Raw genomic sequence first — 16,898 nt, 5'->3', positions numbered from 1 at the left:
GAGTCCATTCCAAACTGCTCCAGTCTAAACTGGAGACACAAGTGCCACTATGTTTTGACAGTTAAACTACCTCCATTTCATAACACAGAGAGAGAACCAGGAAGATGCTTCCGCGAAATCCTCTGAACCGCTCCACAAAATATCAGAGCAGCATAAAAGAACGCTTCCAATATTAAGAATTAACTTAGCAGAAGATGATAAAAACTAAGACTTATCATCCAAGATTGAATTCTTATCAAATACAACCAGAGTTTTATGGGGATCCTGCAAGAGATGCAGTTAGGCAACAAAACTCCATTATCTTGCCCAGGAAAGAATTCTAGAAGGTCAGAACTTACACTGCAGGGATTGTTGGCTGTCTGGGCTGGACTGTAGAAGGACCCCCACTGGGTGGCTCGCCTTTCCTCGCGGGAAGGGGTGCTGTTCACAGGCAGGCTGGCTGGGACCCCGGACACTGCACCTGCTGCACCAGCAGCCTGGCTGCTGGGGGCCACCAGGGCAAAGGCGTCGTCCAGGAGGGAGTGCATGGTCTGGCGTGCCTCCTCGATGGATGGCTGGGGTGGGATGTACTGAGAGGCCGGGGTGAAGGGCAGGCCCGGATACCTGCCCAGCTCAGCTGAGGATGGTGTCTGCACATCTGCTGGGAGATCAGGATCAGACTACAGTGGGGAAATGACAAAGAAAAAAAAAAAAAGAAAAACACAGACATGAGCTTTTGTGGTGGTCCTGAAACAAAACTACAAAGTCAAAATGGAATTTATCAATTCTCCTGAAATTGAGGAAAAGATTTATCATAAGAAAATGTTTTAAATGACAGCCACGGAATATGCATTACATTATATGAGGGATGCAGGGTTATATCAGAAAGAAAACAAAAATGTGGGAATATTCAACTCTTTTTTTTTTTCAACTAAACTGAACTATCTGAAATGTATTTTAATTCTCGAAAGTATACATTTTTACTGAAAGCCTAAACAGCCAATAAATATGATTCAAAGTGTACATTCTCTAAGAGACACCACACCTGTACCACACACAACCTAATAGACTCAAACTTCATTAGTACATTAACATAAAGAACAGGAGAGACAAAAACCCCAAACCAGTGACCAGACCTTCAGTAGGAATAGTTTTGAGGGGCCTCAGATCCCACTCATGGTATCCATTTCTATAGTAGTAGCAGGGAAAAATAATATAATATAATAATACAACAATAATACACCTCACCTACAAGGTATCTCCATCTAAATTGCTCTCATACCCCTTTAGAATATACAGAGTTGTCAAGTCTAGAAGAGCAATTACATAGGCTACATAGGGTGTACTACATATGCCTTGCTGTATACAAAACAACTGCCTGACTTACTATAAGGACCCCACTCTTGTAAGATCTACAGAGAAGGTGGGATTATCACCCTCCAACACAGTAAACTCTAAATCAATGTACATTAAACATCATCAAAGAACCAGCAGGGAAACCATACTATGAAACACACTTGGACAACAACTCACAACAGATATCCCAGAACACTTTGCCAAGAGAAAGGACCATAAGGACCTGACATAAAAGTAGAGAAATCCATCCCAACAGATACACAAATCTCAACATAGGTATACAAGAAATATGAAAAAAAGGTAACATGACACCTAAAATTTGTAATTCAGCAGCAACTGAATCCAAAGATAGAGAAATGGATGAAATAATAGATAAAGGATGATTACAAAATAGATCAATGAATTTCATGAGAACACAGAAAACAACTGGATAATTTAAGGAAATCAATACAGGGTATAAATGGAATTCAAAAAAGAAATAGAGATATTAAAAAAGAACTAAATAAAAGCCTTAGAAATGACAGGCACAGTGAATCAAATGAAAAATTCAGTTGAGAGTCTCTCTACATAATAGACCAAGTAGAAGACACAATATCAGAGCTGGAAAACAAAGTGGTTGGCCTTGAATATTCAAACAATAAAGCAGGAGTAGAAATTTTGATCAGAATATACAAGAATTCTGGGACATTAGGAGACTAAACTTGAGAATCATCAGCATCAAGGAAGGAATAGAAATACAGGTCAATGGCATTGACAAGTATTTTAGTGAAATGATAGCAGAAATTTTTCCAGACCTTGGGAAAGAAAAGAATGTCCATATATGAAAGGTGTTTATAATCCCAAATAGATAAGATCAAAAACATCCTCTCCATTATATGTTATAATTAAAATGCTAGATATACAGAACAAAAATAGAATTTTTAAAGCCTCAAGAAAAAAATGTCAGATTACATTTAGAGATGAACCAATCAAAATAACATCTGATTTCTCAAAACTCTAAAATTGAGGAGGGCATGGAAAGATGTGTTTCAAGCCCTGAAGGAAAATAACTGCCTAGCAAGATTACTATATCCAGCAAAGCTATCATTCGTAACAGAAGGTGAAATAAAAACCTTCGAAGATGAGCAAAAGCTAAAAGAATTCATGACTACTAAGCCAGTATTACAAAAGATACTTAAAGAATTCCTAAACACAAGAGAAGATTTCAAAAATAGCAGAGCTCAGGAAAGGATAAATCTCATTAGAAGACTATTTAAACAAATGAGACTTAGGATTGAATTAAACAATAGAAGTAAAGCAAAATGGCAGGAAATACTAAACAGCTCTCTATAACAACACTGAATATAAATGGTCTTAACTCTAATTAAAAGACACAGACTGGCAAATTGGATTTAAAAACAAGATCCAACAATATGTGTTGCACACAAGAGATATACACCTCTCAGGCAAAGACATTCACAGGTTGAAAGTTAAAGGATAAAAAGTGATATTCCCTGCAAATGGAGCCTGGAGCAAGCAGGAGTATCTACTCTTATATTGGGCAAAGCAGACTTCAGGGTAAAATTAATCAGAAGAGACAAAGATCACTTCATACTGGTAATGGGAACAGTCCAACAAGAAGACATAATGATAGTAAATATTGTGCCCCAAACATCACTGCACCTAATTACATAAAACAAACACTACTTAACATAGGCTCAGATCCCAAAACAATAATATTGAATGATTTCAACACACCTCTCTTACCAATAGTAGGTCATCTGGATATAAAATCAACAAAGACACTTCAGACATAAAAAAATACTATAAATCAAATGGAACGGACTTAACCCACATTTATAGAATGTCATACCCAAAAGCTAAATACACTTTCTTCCCAGCCTCTCATAGAACTTTCTCCAAAATAGACCATATTTTAGGCAACAAATACACACAAAAAAATTTATTGACATAATTACTTGTATTTTATCAGATCATAATGGAATGAAATTAAGAATTAAGAGTAAGAAAAACTACATAATGAAATGAAATTAAAAATTAAGAGCAAGAAAAAGTATATAAACACATGCAGACTGAACAATGTATACTTTTGCGGGGTCAGGCAGTACTGGGAATTGAGCCCACAGGCACTCTACCACTGAACTACCCTTTTTAGTCTTCATTTTGAGACAGGGTCTCACTAAGTTGCCCAGGTTCACCTAGAACCTGTGAATCCTCCTCTCTCAGCCTCTTAAGTAGTTTGGATTTCAGGCATGCTCTACCACACCCAGCTGAACAATACACTTTTGAATGATGAATGGGGGATAGAAAAAAAATCAGAGAAGAAATTTTTAAATTCTTAGAATCAAGTGAAAATGAAGATACGACATATTAGAATCCTAGGGACACTATGAAGGCAGTTCTAAGAGGAGAGTTTATAATTGAGTGTCAACATAAAAAAACTAAAAAGACCCCCACATAAACAGCCTAACGTTGCATATCAAAATCCTAGATAAACAAGAACAAACCAATCCAAAGGCAATAGAAGGAAACAATTAAGAGCAGAGTCTAAATTAATAGTATAGAGAATTTAAAAACAATACAAAGGATCAGTGTAATAAAGAACTGGTCCTTTGAAAAGATAAATACAATTGATGAACTATTAGCCTAACTAACCAAAAGAAGGAGAAAGGCCCAAATTAATAAAATTAGAAATAAAAAAGGAGACATCACCACAGACATCACTGAAATTCATGGGATCTTCATTAGGGGCTATTTTGAAAACTTACACTCCAATAAGTTGAAAAATTGAGAAGAAATGGGATAAACTTCTAGAAACATATGACCTACCCAAATTGAACCAAGAGGATCCCTAATGTAAATGGTCCAGCCAACATCAAGCAATGAGATTGAATCAGTAATAAAAGCCTTGCACCAAAGGAAAGCTCAGAACCAGATGGATTCTCAAATTCTACCAGACCTTTAAAGAAAAACTAATACCAACACTCTTCACCTTATTCCATGAAATAGAAAGGGGATGGGGGGGCACTTCCAAATTTATTCTATGAAGCCAGTATCACTTGAAACCTAAACCACATAAGGACACATCAAGGAAAGAAAACTACATACCAATATCCTTGAAGAACATAGATGCAAAAATCCTTAATATTAGCAAATTACATTCAACAACACATTAAGATTGAATAAAAAGATCAAGTGAGTTCATTTCAGGAATATGAGGATAGGTCAATATATGCAAATCAATAAATGTAATTCACCATGTAAATAGAATCGAGGACAAAAACCATGTAGCGATCTCAATAAACACAGAAAACTCAGCACTACTCAGTACCCATTCATGATAAAATCACAAAAGAAACTGGGAATAGAAAAAAATGATCTCAAAATCATTTACGTTATACACAATAAACCCAAAGTCAACATCATATTTAAAGGGAAAAAAAAAATGAAAGAACTTCCTCTGAAATAAGGAACAAGACAAACATGTCCATTTCACCACTCCTATTCAATATAGTACTTTAAATGTTGGCCAGACTAATTAGTCAACAGGAGGAAATAAAAGATATGCCAGTAGTAAAGGTAAAAGTCAAATTATCACTGTTTACAGGGGATCATATCTGATCCCATACTTAAACAATACAAAAAGCTCCATCAGAATACTTCTAGAGTTAGTAAACAAATTCAACAAGGTAGAAGGATACAAAATCAACACAGAAAAAAAAATGGTAGCTTTTTATACAATAACCTGCTGAAAAAGAAATTAGGAAAATAATTCCATTCACAATAGCCTCAAAAAAAAAAAAAAAGCCCTTAGGAATAAATCTAACCAAAGAGGTGAAAGACCTCTACAATAAAAATTATAGAACACAGAAGAAAACTAAAGAAGACACAAGAAGATGGAAAAACCTCCCTTGTTCATGTAAAAGGATTAAAATGGCCATATTACCAAAAGCAATCTTCAGATTAAATGCAATTTCCATCAAAATACTAAGAGTCTTTAGAGAACCAGAAAAAGCACCCCTAAAATTCATAGGATAGAATAAAAATCTCAGAATAACCAAAGCAATTTTAAGCAAAAAGAGAAATTCTGGAGGCATCACAATACCCAGTTTTAAATCATACTACAGAACTATCACAATAAAACAGCACAGTGCTGTCCTGTAAACAGACATGTAGACCAATGAAACAGAATAGAAGGCACAAAGACAAACCCATAGGATACAGTTATGTGATCTTTCACAAAGAAAGTAAAAACATACATTAGAGAAAACAGAGTCTTTTTAACTAATGGTGCCAGGTAAATGGGATATCCAAATGTAGCAGAATGAAGCTAGGTTCCTATCTGTCACTCTGCTCAAAAGTCAACTCAAAATGCATCAAAGACTGAGGAATCAGACCATAAACTTTACTACTGACAGAAGAAAACATAAGGTCAACACTCCAACATATACGAGTAAACAATAACCTCCTCAATAGGACCCCTAAAGCTCAGGAAATAATACCAAGAATTTTAAAATAGGATGGAATGTAATTAAAAGCCTTGTACAGCAAAGGAAACAATTAAGAGCATGAAGAGAGAGTCTACAGAACAGAAGAAAATCTTTGCCAGCTGCTCTTGTGACAGAGGGTTATATCCAGAACATAGAAAAAATTATTTTAAAAAAACCTACACGCACATACAAAAAAAAAACACCACAATAAATAGCCAAATGAACTAAACAGATCCTTCTCGAAAGAAGAAATATAAATAGTCAACAAATATATGAAAAAATCTTCAACATCTTTAGCAATCAGGAAAATGCAAATCAAGACTACAGCAACATTTCATCTCAGTTCAGTTAGAAAGGTCACAATCAAGAATACAAACAATAATTAATGCTGGTGAGGACATGGGGAGAAAGGAAAACTTACTTACATATTGTTGGTGAGACTGTAAATTAGTACATGCACTATGGAAATCAGAGATTGGAGATTTCTTAAAAGACTAGGAATGGAACCACCATATAACCCGGCTATACCAATCTTTGGTATTCATACCAAAGAATGAAAAGTCAGCATATTATAGCAATACCTGTAGACCTATGTTCACAGCAGCACAATCCACAAGAGCCAAGTTACTGAACCTGCCTAGATGTCCACTGATAGATACAAGGATAAAGAAAATGTAGCATATTTACACAATGGAGGTTTAATCAGCCATAAAGGATGAAATCATGTCATTTGCAGGAAATTGGATGGATCTGAAGAGCATTACATGAAGTGAAATAAGCAAGACTCCGAAAGTCAAGGGTCGTATTTTTTTCTCATATGTGGAAGCTAGAGGGGGGAAAAGAGTGGGGATCTCATGAAAATAGAAGGTAGACCAGGGAATAGAAGAAGAGGACCAGAGAGAGGAAGGAGGAGAGGTCAAGGGGAGGTACTGGAGAATGAAATTCACCCAATTATGTCATATGCATGTTTGAACATGTAACAATAAATCCTATTATTATGTATAATTGTAATGCATGAATAAAAATTTTAAAAACAATTAGCATATATTCTCAAAAAACATAGTCAATCTTCCATAAGGATAGAAAACAAAAAGTGCAGCAGAAAGAAAAAATTGCTCTATATATTCCCTAAAAAAGGTCAAGTCACCACCATTTTAAAACTATGTTCATGTGCATAAAAACAATTATAATACCTATTATAACTATTTGTAAAATAGCAATAATTAAATAATTATTTAGAAGCCATTTGTCTTTAAACTGGAGACATCTCTGGATAACATGAGTCATTAAGAAAGGTTTAAATTATGTTCTATACCCTTAGTTAAGAGGCAGGAATCCAGGCAACAATTAAGATTTTTTGAAACTAACTTATTTCTCAATATTGCATTATGAGCAAAACATGGTCATAGAAGACACTGCATAAATTGTAAGAGACAAAACAGGAAACCAAAGGTCTCAGAGGCTCCCAAGTCCAAACATCATGGTTTGGCAGATGCATCGAGAGAGAAGAGGGTGTGCCCCTGAGGCCGTGCAGAAGAGGGTCCACCTTCACCTAGAGTGCCTTGCTCATGATGGATGGGTCGCGCCACCTGGGTGGGCTGGATCACCCTACTGAGGAGCCAAGGAAGACACTCCCATGTCTGTCTGGGTCAGTGATCCCATGACAAGGAAAAGCTCTACTCCACACACACCTTTAAGCTTGGCCAGCTGTCTGGATACTGCTTCCTAATGATAAAGCTCTGTCCCATGGAAGATCACAGGTCATTCCTACCAGCACAAAGGACAGCCACTGCTTAACTCCAAAACACAGAAAACTGAACTACAAGTTGGCAAACCCACAAATGGCCCTCAGACCTGCTCTGCTTGGCCTTACTGTCTTTATGAAAATATATAATATTATAAAAATCTGAAAACTTCATGTGAATGCTCTAGTTTCTGGATTCAGACTCACACAGAAACAACCAACTACTGTTGAGAGCTCCGGCCCCCTTGAGATGGAGCAGATGCTCTTCTCTCCAGAAAGTTCCATCGATGACCTCATTCTGCCCCTTACATGCCTGGTCTCATCTGTTTCTCTTAAACTACAATATCTCCATAAAGGCTCTACTAGGGATTCTAAGTAAGGCTCTAAAAGGGGCTTCTGGTTTATGATGGATCTACCACTGGAGGGAACTGTGTTCTTTTCCTTATGAGGTGGGTGAAGGTCCACACTCACAGCTCCTCCACACTGGTCCATCACGATGTCCAGCCTCCTCTCCAGCCCAGACCAACAGAGTAGTCACCTCTGAAACTGTGAGCCCCAAAATAAAAATTTCCTCTTCTAAAATTGTTCTTGTTGGACTTTTAGAAAGCCCTGTGAATCCTCCTGAGAAGGCCAAGAGTCACAGAGCCATGACGCTGGAGCTTCTCTTCCTTGGTCACCTAGCTGTTTCCTCACGTTTTCAGAACTGGAAAGCCAAGAGGGCGCATTCGTTTTTCTATACCCCAGCCCCTAGCACAGTGATTCATATGGAGACATTCCCTAGGAGATGAAAAGCTGGGGCCTACACAAGTGGAGGCTCACCCAGAATCCCTAAGTCAGAATCCAAATTCCATTTCCCTGAATCCTGGTTTGATAATTGTATTAAGGTGCAATGTTGTTCCCTTTGAGCAGATACACATTTCTCTATCCTTCTTCAGAACTACACGCCAACCTGTTCACCTTTAGACTTCAAAGATGATGGATTTGGGTTCCTATTTTGCAATCTTTGGTAGGCTATTCTAAGTGTGATCAGACACCCTGTTTTATTCAAGACAACCTTGGTTTACCCCTCTTGCCCCAGTTTAATGATTAACAGCATTCCCTTTTACCCAAAGCGTCTAGTTTGGATGATAAATAACATCAGGGGCCAAGAAGTATTTTTTTCTTCTTTTTATGAGATGGGGTAACATTTTTATGTTACCCAGGCTGGCCTCAAACCCCTGGGCTCAAGTGATCCTCCTGCCTCAGCCTTTTGAGTAGCTGGGACTAGAGGTAAGTGGCACCACATCCGGCCATGGCAAACATTTTCAATAAAGCCAGATAATAAGTGTGTTAGGGTTTGCAGGTCACAGAGTCTATCACAACTCTTCAACTCTGAAAAGGATCCACAGATAGCACACAGACAAACAGGTGTGGCTGTCTTCCAATAAAACTTTACTGCACCTCCTAAAGTACGCATCTGGCTGGATTTGGCCTGAGGGCCACAGTCCACCAGGCCTGGACTACACTGGCAGCCCTAGTTACAGGGAGTGAGGGGTATTTATTTCTCCAGTTTTAGGAGAAGAGAGACCTCAAGGGAAGATATTTTGAAGGGAAAGTGGAAAAGTCAAGATCACCCGAAGCCATGGAGGACCTGTATGGTTTTGAGGATGAAAAGCTACCTAAGAAAAGGTGAGTTCTGAGAGAGGAAATGTCTTCCTAAGGATGCATTTCAGGATTTTTAGGGAGAGAAAGTGAAAAGTAAGCTCATCTGAGGAAGAAGAGTTTCCTTTGGGGAATTTTGAAAGAGGAGCCTCAGGGATACAGGCGAGCTGTGGTTTCCAGGCTGGTGTTCTCTCCACCAGCTCCAGGAGGAACCTCTGCGCATTCTGTGAAGGAAAAAAAATGAAGAAGAAAGGGAGGGTCCAAGCCAGATGTGATGGCAAGAACGTGTGACATCCCAGTTCCTTGGGAGCCGGAGCAAGAGAACTGCATGAGCCCAGGAGTCTGAAGCCAGCCTGGGCAACATAAAAAGAGAAGCTGTTTCAAAAAATTTTACTTATTTAATTAAAAGGAGGGTCCAGACCATCATGATGGAAGCTTCATTTGGGGTCAATGAAGGTGAATGAAGAGATCAAGAGAAGAGGAACTCAGAAGGGCAGGGGAGCAAGGCCCTCCTGTGGGGGCCAAGCACCCCAGGCTGCCCAGGGAAGTGGAGGGGAAGGAGGAATGCCCCTGCTTCTTCTGTGGTCAGTTCCACACCTCAGGAAGTCCCTGCTTCAGACCGACAAAAGTTCCAGGTGGCTGGCAATCTTGGATCCCCAGGGGACAGTGAAGTCGAACACCACTGGCGTCCAGACACTTTCCAAAACCCCTCTGCAACACAAGAGCATCATCTGCTGCAAGAAGGCCCAGCGATGGCTCCTGAGGAGTGCAGCATCCAGAAAGACCCAGAGACCAGGGGACTCAATCCCATTGAGGAGGAGAGTGGTCCAATTTACAGACCTTCCAACTGTAAAATCGCAGGATCCTCATGAGGAGGTTATGAAGGCCATAGTCAGTCGACTTAAAGGACACCAGAAACATAGTAAGTTTCCAAAGAAAATCCATTTCTTTCAGGGGATCAGGGTTCAATTACACTTGGGCTCCATGACAGTACAGTTCTCATACATTTGTGGTATTCTATTGAGGGTCAGCATTATTTGTACAATTTAGGAGAAAAAAATAGAAACTTCAAGAAATGGCTGGTTGCATAAGTATCTAGACCGGTCATGTACAATCACAAATGCCTTCCCCAAGGACAAGCCTTTTGCTAACCATTCTCTAAACAAGGATGGCTCTGTCCTTTGGCCTGCAGAAGGAGGACAGGGCCTGGGGCAACACGGCAGGGCTGCTCCCTGGCACCAGGCTGAGGCCATTGTGTTTCCCGGCACTGCCAGAGTCAGCTGTGTCTGGCTGTCCCCCTCTTGTGTCTGTACTTCTCATAGCCCCTCAGGGAGGACGGCTGTCCTACTCAATGGAGCCTGTGTGCATGTGTCTTAATGCTAGCAATGTCTGCCTCCAACACTTCGAGCAACTCTGTGCCTCTTTCAGTAATTTGAGTGAATAAAGCACTGGAAAAAAAAAGTGTTTACTTCTTCGTTTCTTAATTTCTAAGTTCATTCTCCCATAAAAATAAGAAATGCATACACTACTGGTGTGAGGTGGCACACACCAGTAATCCTCAGTTACTCAGGAGGCTGAGGCAGGAGGATTATAAGTTTGAAGCCAGCCTCAGCAAGTCAGTGAAACCCTGTCTCAAAATTAAAAAAAAAAAAAAAAAAAGTCCTGGGATGTAGCTCAGGGGCAGAACGCTTGCCTAGCACATGTGGGGCCCTGGCTTTGACCCTAATCCCCAGCACTACAAAAACAAAAACAAGAAATATATATAAAGGTTGAACATCCATAATTCATAAATATGAAATGTACTAGAATCTGTAACTTAGTGAGTTCTGCCCTGATGCTCAGTTTGGGATTTGGGGGCATTGCAGACTTTGGATTCTCAGATTAGAGATATTGAACCAGCAAAGTCCATGCAAATATTCCAAAACCTAAAAAATTCCAAAATCTGAAAATGTCCCCAACATTTTGAATATGGGATACTGAAATCAGCAAAGGCTCAATAAATACACCATCTTCTTAGCACTCTGGGAGCAGAAGGGGAGCACAACCCTGTCACCAAGAAACCAAAAAAAAACTCACAGGGAGTGGAGGGGAAGACAAACCTGGACACCTTCCCCACCCCCTCCCAATTAACCTCAACCAGCTCCCATTCTGAAGCCTGAGGACAGGGCTAGTTTTTCAGGGATATTACCCAGCAGCCCCAGGTTGACATGACAGGAGTGGCCTAGCCCCAACCATGTACTTCAGGGCCCTGCTGGCCCCAACATCGATGTCCCATGGGGCAGCAGCCAGCACTGTTCATCATCCTTTCCTATCAGGGTCTTTTCCTTGAGCCCCACCCCATTTCCAGAGAGTTCGGCATTACGCACTGGGCATCCAATGTAGGCTGAGTTGTGCACGCCGGGAGGCCGTTTGTAGGTGCCATCGCTGTCTGTGGTGATGAGCCTGTCCTTCTCCGCATCAGCAGGGCATCCGTTGACCTGGTGTTTCCGGCGTGGCTTAGGAGAGCGTTTTATTCGTGAGCTGCCAGAATAAACAGAAATCATCTTCATAGGAAATAAGCCTCCTGCCGCTAAGTTACCCCCTCCATACACTAAGTATCTTCTGAGGGCCTACTATGTGCTAACCACAGTAAGAGGCTCGAGGAGACAGACAACATGGCAGCCCCAGTCTGGGCCCTGCAGAGCTGACCTACCAACAATCATGTAATCAGGACACTATCTAGTGACACAGATGGTTCAGAAAAGGGAGAGGTCGGGGGGAGCTTAATACCACCATCAGCTACCGGGGCCTGAAGCAGATCTTGAAGAGTGGGATCTGAGGCTGGGCAGGGCCATGGGAAGCAAATGGGAGGCACAGAAACAGCATCCAATCAACCAAGGCCAGAAACGGGAGGCAGGTGAAGATCTGAGGGAGCATGAGGGGCCATCTACGGGACAACGGGAGGAGCTGCACGGAGAGGCAAGCCAAGCGCTCCAGACAGATTCCACAAGGCAGGCGACAAAACCCGACTCACACTGGGCACAGGAAGACACAAATGAGAGCCGTACTTCAAGAACATATGTGAGCCAAGGGGCAGAGTTGGGAAGACCAGGGGAAGGTGAGACCCAACGCTCTGCAGGAGGCTGTGGGAAAATAAGTGAGATCCACCTGGACAGCTCGACAGCAGTACCGGAGGGGAGGGGAGGGGAGGGGAGGAAGGGCCAGGGAGGCCATGGAAGAGGCTGCTGGAGCTCAGTTTTGTGTGCGTTCTTAAACCCAGAGGATCCGTGCAGAGGCAACCGGAGATGCAGAGGAGAAAACCCACCGCAGCCTTCGGCATGAAGCGCCCCAGGCTGACCTCGGCCTTCCCAGAAGCAGAAATAGCCCTCCTGGCACAACCCTCCTCAACTCATTCTCAGGAACTTTCATGAAAAAATGGACAGGGCCTTTTGTCCTGGACCCTACAACACAGAGGGGCATCCCACCTGCCCATGCTCTTAGAGCAAGTCCCCACGCCCACCCCCACCTCCCAGGCAGGGCCCAGGCCCACCTCTTCCTGGGCTCTATGAACACCGAAGGCACGCTGGCCGTGGGGTCCAGAATCTTGTCGATCTGCATCTGTGCCCTGCGGTACACGCGGTGCCGTTCCTTGGTGTCACCCGAGGACAGGTCGTCCACCACCGGGAACTCGTAGTGGCCGCGGCGCTTGGCGCGCAGCCGGATCTTATTGCGATGGTGCTCGATCTCGGACTTGTGCCGCAGCGCCGTCTGAATCTGAGCAGGGGTGGCAGGGGGGCGGCAGATGGGTGTTCTCAGAGGTCTCTGGACATGCTATCCACCTGGCCTTTTAGGCATGCCATGCTCTCCCCAACCCTGGACTTGCTGTCTATGGGCTCCAGGCAGGCGCTAAGGGAGGTGACAGAGTGATGGTGAGACCCAACACTCTGAAGGAGGCTGGGGGAAAATAAATGAGATCCACCTGCAGGAAGGAGGGGCAGTGGCGTCCTCTACCCAAAGCAGGGGAAATGCCCAAACCTTGGAAATCAGCTTGTGACAACTCTTGAGCCCACACTTGTCTGATCAAAAGTTAGGATATGCCCTGAGAACATAATAAATATTTTCCATACTCAATATTATCACTACTTTAGAGATTCTTAAAGTAAAACTGACATTCAAGGAAGTATGTGCATTATACTGTAGAATATCCATTTATGGATAATTACCCAGCTTAGGGAAACACATTCCCTGAGGTATGATCCCCTCCTCACAAAGAGTAACATCCTCAAAAATAGCAACGTCATCAGTGGCCATGTGGGACCTGACCCAGAGCCAAAGCAGGATTTTCTGGGGGCAGCAGTCTCAGGGTTCCTGGGTTACTCCCTTCTGCACATCTGCCAATGTGTCTAAGAGTGTCCCTGACCAGCATCTGATCTTTAAAAAATAAGCATGTTTTAAATTAAGCACAGTTGTCAGCAGCTCAAGCCTTTGTGACCTTTTGACACTGTATCTTTCACTCTTTTTAAAGCATTGACAAAAATCAGAATGTATTTTTTTATTAATATGCTTAAAAGGGGGGGCGGTATTAGCCGGATGGTGCATACCTGTAATCCCAGCTACTCAGATGGGTGAGGCAGAAGGATTCTAAGTTAGAGAGGCCAGTCTGGGCAGCTTAGTTAGACCTTGTTTCAAAACAAAATTTTAAAAGTGCTAGAGTGGCTGGGCAAGGTGGTACACGCTTGTAATCTCAGCTGCTCGGGAAGATGGGGCAGGAGGATCTCAAGTTCAAGACCAAGACCAGCCCCTCTTCAGCAAATTAGTAAGGCCTTGTCTCAAAATACATAAATAAAAAGGGGTTGAGGATGTAGCTCAGAGGTAGAGTACCCCAAGGTTCAATCTCTAGTACCCTCCCCCCCAAAAAAAGAAAGAAAATAGGGAGGGGGTGTTCATAATACCTCTTTGTTGATTTTGTTGGTTTCTGCCACTCGGTCAGCCAGGATGGGGTGCTGGACTGGGGGTGCTGGAATGGGCTGCATGGCAATCAGCTGGATCTTGTTGGGAACCCGCCGGCTGGCCTCTGAGGAGCGCGAAATCCTGTCCACATGCTCAAAGATGGAGGCAGAGGAATGCTGCTCATTCCCTGAACTGGGCAAGGGGGGACCTAGCACAGAAAGAAAGAAAAACAAAGTCACCTTAAGAAATAGCACACTCAAAATTATGGACCCTGCCTGAAACAATCCTCAGACAGGTCCTCTGACTAAAACTATGTCCCCATGCTGATGGTGGCATACTTAAAATTTCTCTATTTGAACTTAAATGATATGGGTTAAACATTGTCTCTTTCAGTTTCACTAAAAATTACAGACTCTTAGGAAAGATGTGATAAAATCATTATTATACTGTGTAAAAAAATAACTCTGTTTTGTCTAAATGTGGTTCAAATCTTCAGTTAAAAAAAAAAAAGGGTGGGGGAGGATAGAAGGATTCTCAAGTTGCTCAGCAGGTCAAAAAGCAGTTTACAGACCTTCTAGGAAAAAAGCATTTATAGCAGTTCTGAGCTGACATAGGAAGAAGCTTCCTAGAGTGATATTAAGTGAGTACCAACAGGGTATCAGTCCCAGGACCTCTGTAGATATCAGAATCTGCAAACACTCAAGTCCCTTCCATAAAATGGCAGAGTGTTTGCATCGAATCTATGTACATCCTCCCGTATACTTTAAATGATCTCTACATTACCTAAAATACATAATACAATGTAAGTGCTGTGTAAATATTTGCTCTACTCTATCATTATTACTACTAATAATAAGAGTCTCTACATGCTTAATACAGATGTAATTTTTTAAAAAATATTTTCCATCTATGGTTGGTTGAATGTGGAACCCACGGATACAGAGGGCTGACTACGCAATTGAGAAAATAAAAGACAAGGGGACTGTGAACGCTCAGGTATATACTATTAAAAATTGTCTGTCTTTCCCATCTTGATAAGAAAAGTTGAAGATGCTTGAGAAGAAAAACCTGCTGCACATAGGAAATCAAAAGAAGAGAGATTAAAAAGCACTTAAAAATGGCTAATAGGGTGCCAGGCATGGCGGTATATGTCTGTAATCCCAGCAGCTTGGGAGGCTGAGGCAGGGAGGTGAGGTCAAAGCCAGCCTCAGCAATTTAGCAAGGCCCTTAAGCAACTCAATGAGACCCTGTCTCTAAATAAAATATTTTAGAAAGGGCTGGGGGTGTGGCTCAGTGGTTGAGTGCACCTGAGTTCAATCCCTGGTACCAAAAAAAAAAAAAAAAAAAAAAAACGCTAAAAGGGTAAATTTTATACTATGATATTTTACTACAATAACTTTTACAAAAAGAATCTGTGAAATTGAAGAAATTTAAGTGTTTAAAAAAAGAAAAAAACATTTAAAGAGACTGGATCTTGGTAAAAATGGGTGCCTTTCTTATATTTTCTGTAATGAGAATTTTCTGTAGTAAGAATAATCCCAATAAATTTTCAAGTTTCAAAAAGAAAAGGGAGAGAAAGAAAGAGAAAGAGGAGCTGAGTAGATGGGAAGAGCTGGCTAATGACACTAAGATCAACTGATGCCCTCCCTCTAACAGGCCAGGCTCACCTCTTGAAATTCAGACACTGCTTTAAAAATAAATGGCCAGAAGAAGGCATGAGAGCAGGGAGACTGTGTTTTTTGTGTTTTTTTTAAGCCTAAGGTTTGAAACCTCAAGCAAAAGTGAAAAATCTAGAGGTTTCTCCAAGTGTAAAAAAAGATCAAGAGCAAAGCAGTGAGAAATAGAAGATGATTACATAAGGAATGTACATCGGTGGTAGAGAGATTTTTGTACTTTCTCTCAATTTGAATTGTATTCACGGGTTATGCCAAGCAATTAGAAATCCTTCCTACACCTCCGAGTGAGCAGTGTCTCTTGGTGAGAAGGCCCAGCTCTCTGGACCCCAGCTGTTCTCGGGCATTCTTTCCTTACTGCACACCTTCAGGCAGCCCAACAGTTTGTACCTCCTTTCATCCAGTAGCAGCCACTTCAGTTGCAGGCATACTGCCTGAAAGGAGAGGATTACTTTGCCAGACATTCTAACCTTGCTGACCCAAACTTCTAAAGCAACAAAGGGTAGCCCCTTAAGCTATTGATACCCAAAGGTGAGATCTCTCTCCCCTAGGGTGGTAGAGAGCTCGGAGCTGCCTTTGAGCCTCAAGCAAAGGTGACAGAAAGAAAAGGCCTCTCCCCTTTGTTCTGTGCTCCCTGCCCAGGTTCCATGCGTGCTGCAGCCTGTGACTGGGCTCCTGCACAGGGTCCCAGCCCTCCCCTCCCCACTGCACTTGGAGATCCTTGCTTTGTCACTCACCACCTGCAACCAGAGGAGCACAGGATGCACAGGCCGAGCTGAGGGACTGTGCAGGAGAACAGAGTGGGAAGTAGAGAGAACCCTCCAGCTTCCCCAGCTGGGACCCAGCCCTTCAAATGGCCGAAAAGTGTTTTTTAAATTATGTATAAAAAAAGTTGTTTGCTATGCATTACACAAATTAAAAAAACAAACTCCCTGGATAATATGACCCATGGGGAGTACAGTGAACACATAAGAGAATAATGCTATGTGGCTTTCAGCCTGAGGGGACCCACACAGTAAGGACTCTGGATTAAAACGTCCTTTTCTTCCAACATTAGTAGTTGTTGTTTTTTTTTTAAATGATAGA

The 16,898-nt window shown here is 41.8% G+C and overlaps 1 protein-coding gene across 1 annotated transcript in view; it reads right to left on the bottom strand.

Moving 5' to 3' along the window:
- Kiaa1549 (KIAA1549 ortholog) overlaps positions 1-16,898 on the bottom strand; it is a 138,768-nt gene that overhangs the window by 22,677 nt on the left and 99,193 nt on the right. The window contains exons 13-16 of the mRNA XM_027952212.2: positions 14,142-14,347; positions 12,740-12,963; positions 11,577-11,730; positions 339-659 (exon numbers count right to left, since the gene is read on the bottom strand). Of these exons, the coding sequence (XP_027808013.2) occupies positions 339-659; positions 11,577-11,730; positions 12,740-12,963; positions 14,142-14,347 (905 nt within the window). The remainder of the gene's footprint in view (positions 1-338; positions 660-11,576; positions 11,731-12,739; positions 12,964-14,141; positions 14,348-16,898) is intronic.

The sequence above is a fragment of the Marmota flaviventris genome, chromosome 1, assembly GCF_047511675.1.
Source record: "Marmota flaviventris isolate mMarFla1 chromosome 1, mMarFla1.hap1, whole genome shotgun sequence".
Classification (NCBI taxonomy): Eukaryota; Metazoa; Chordata; class Mammalia; order Rodentia; family Sciuridae; genus Marmota; species Marmota flaviventris.
Note: the sequence above shows the minus strand (reverse complement) of the source record. Positions and strands in the feature narration are given on the sequence as shown.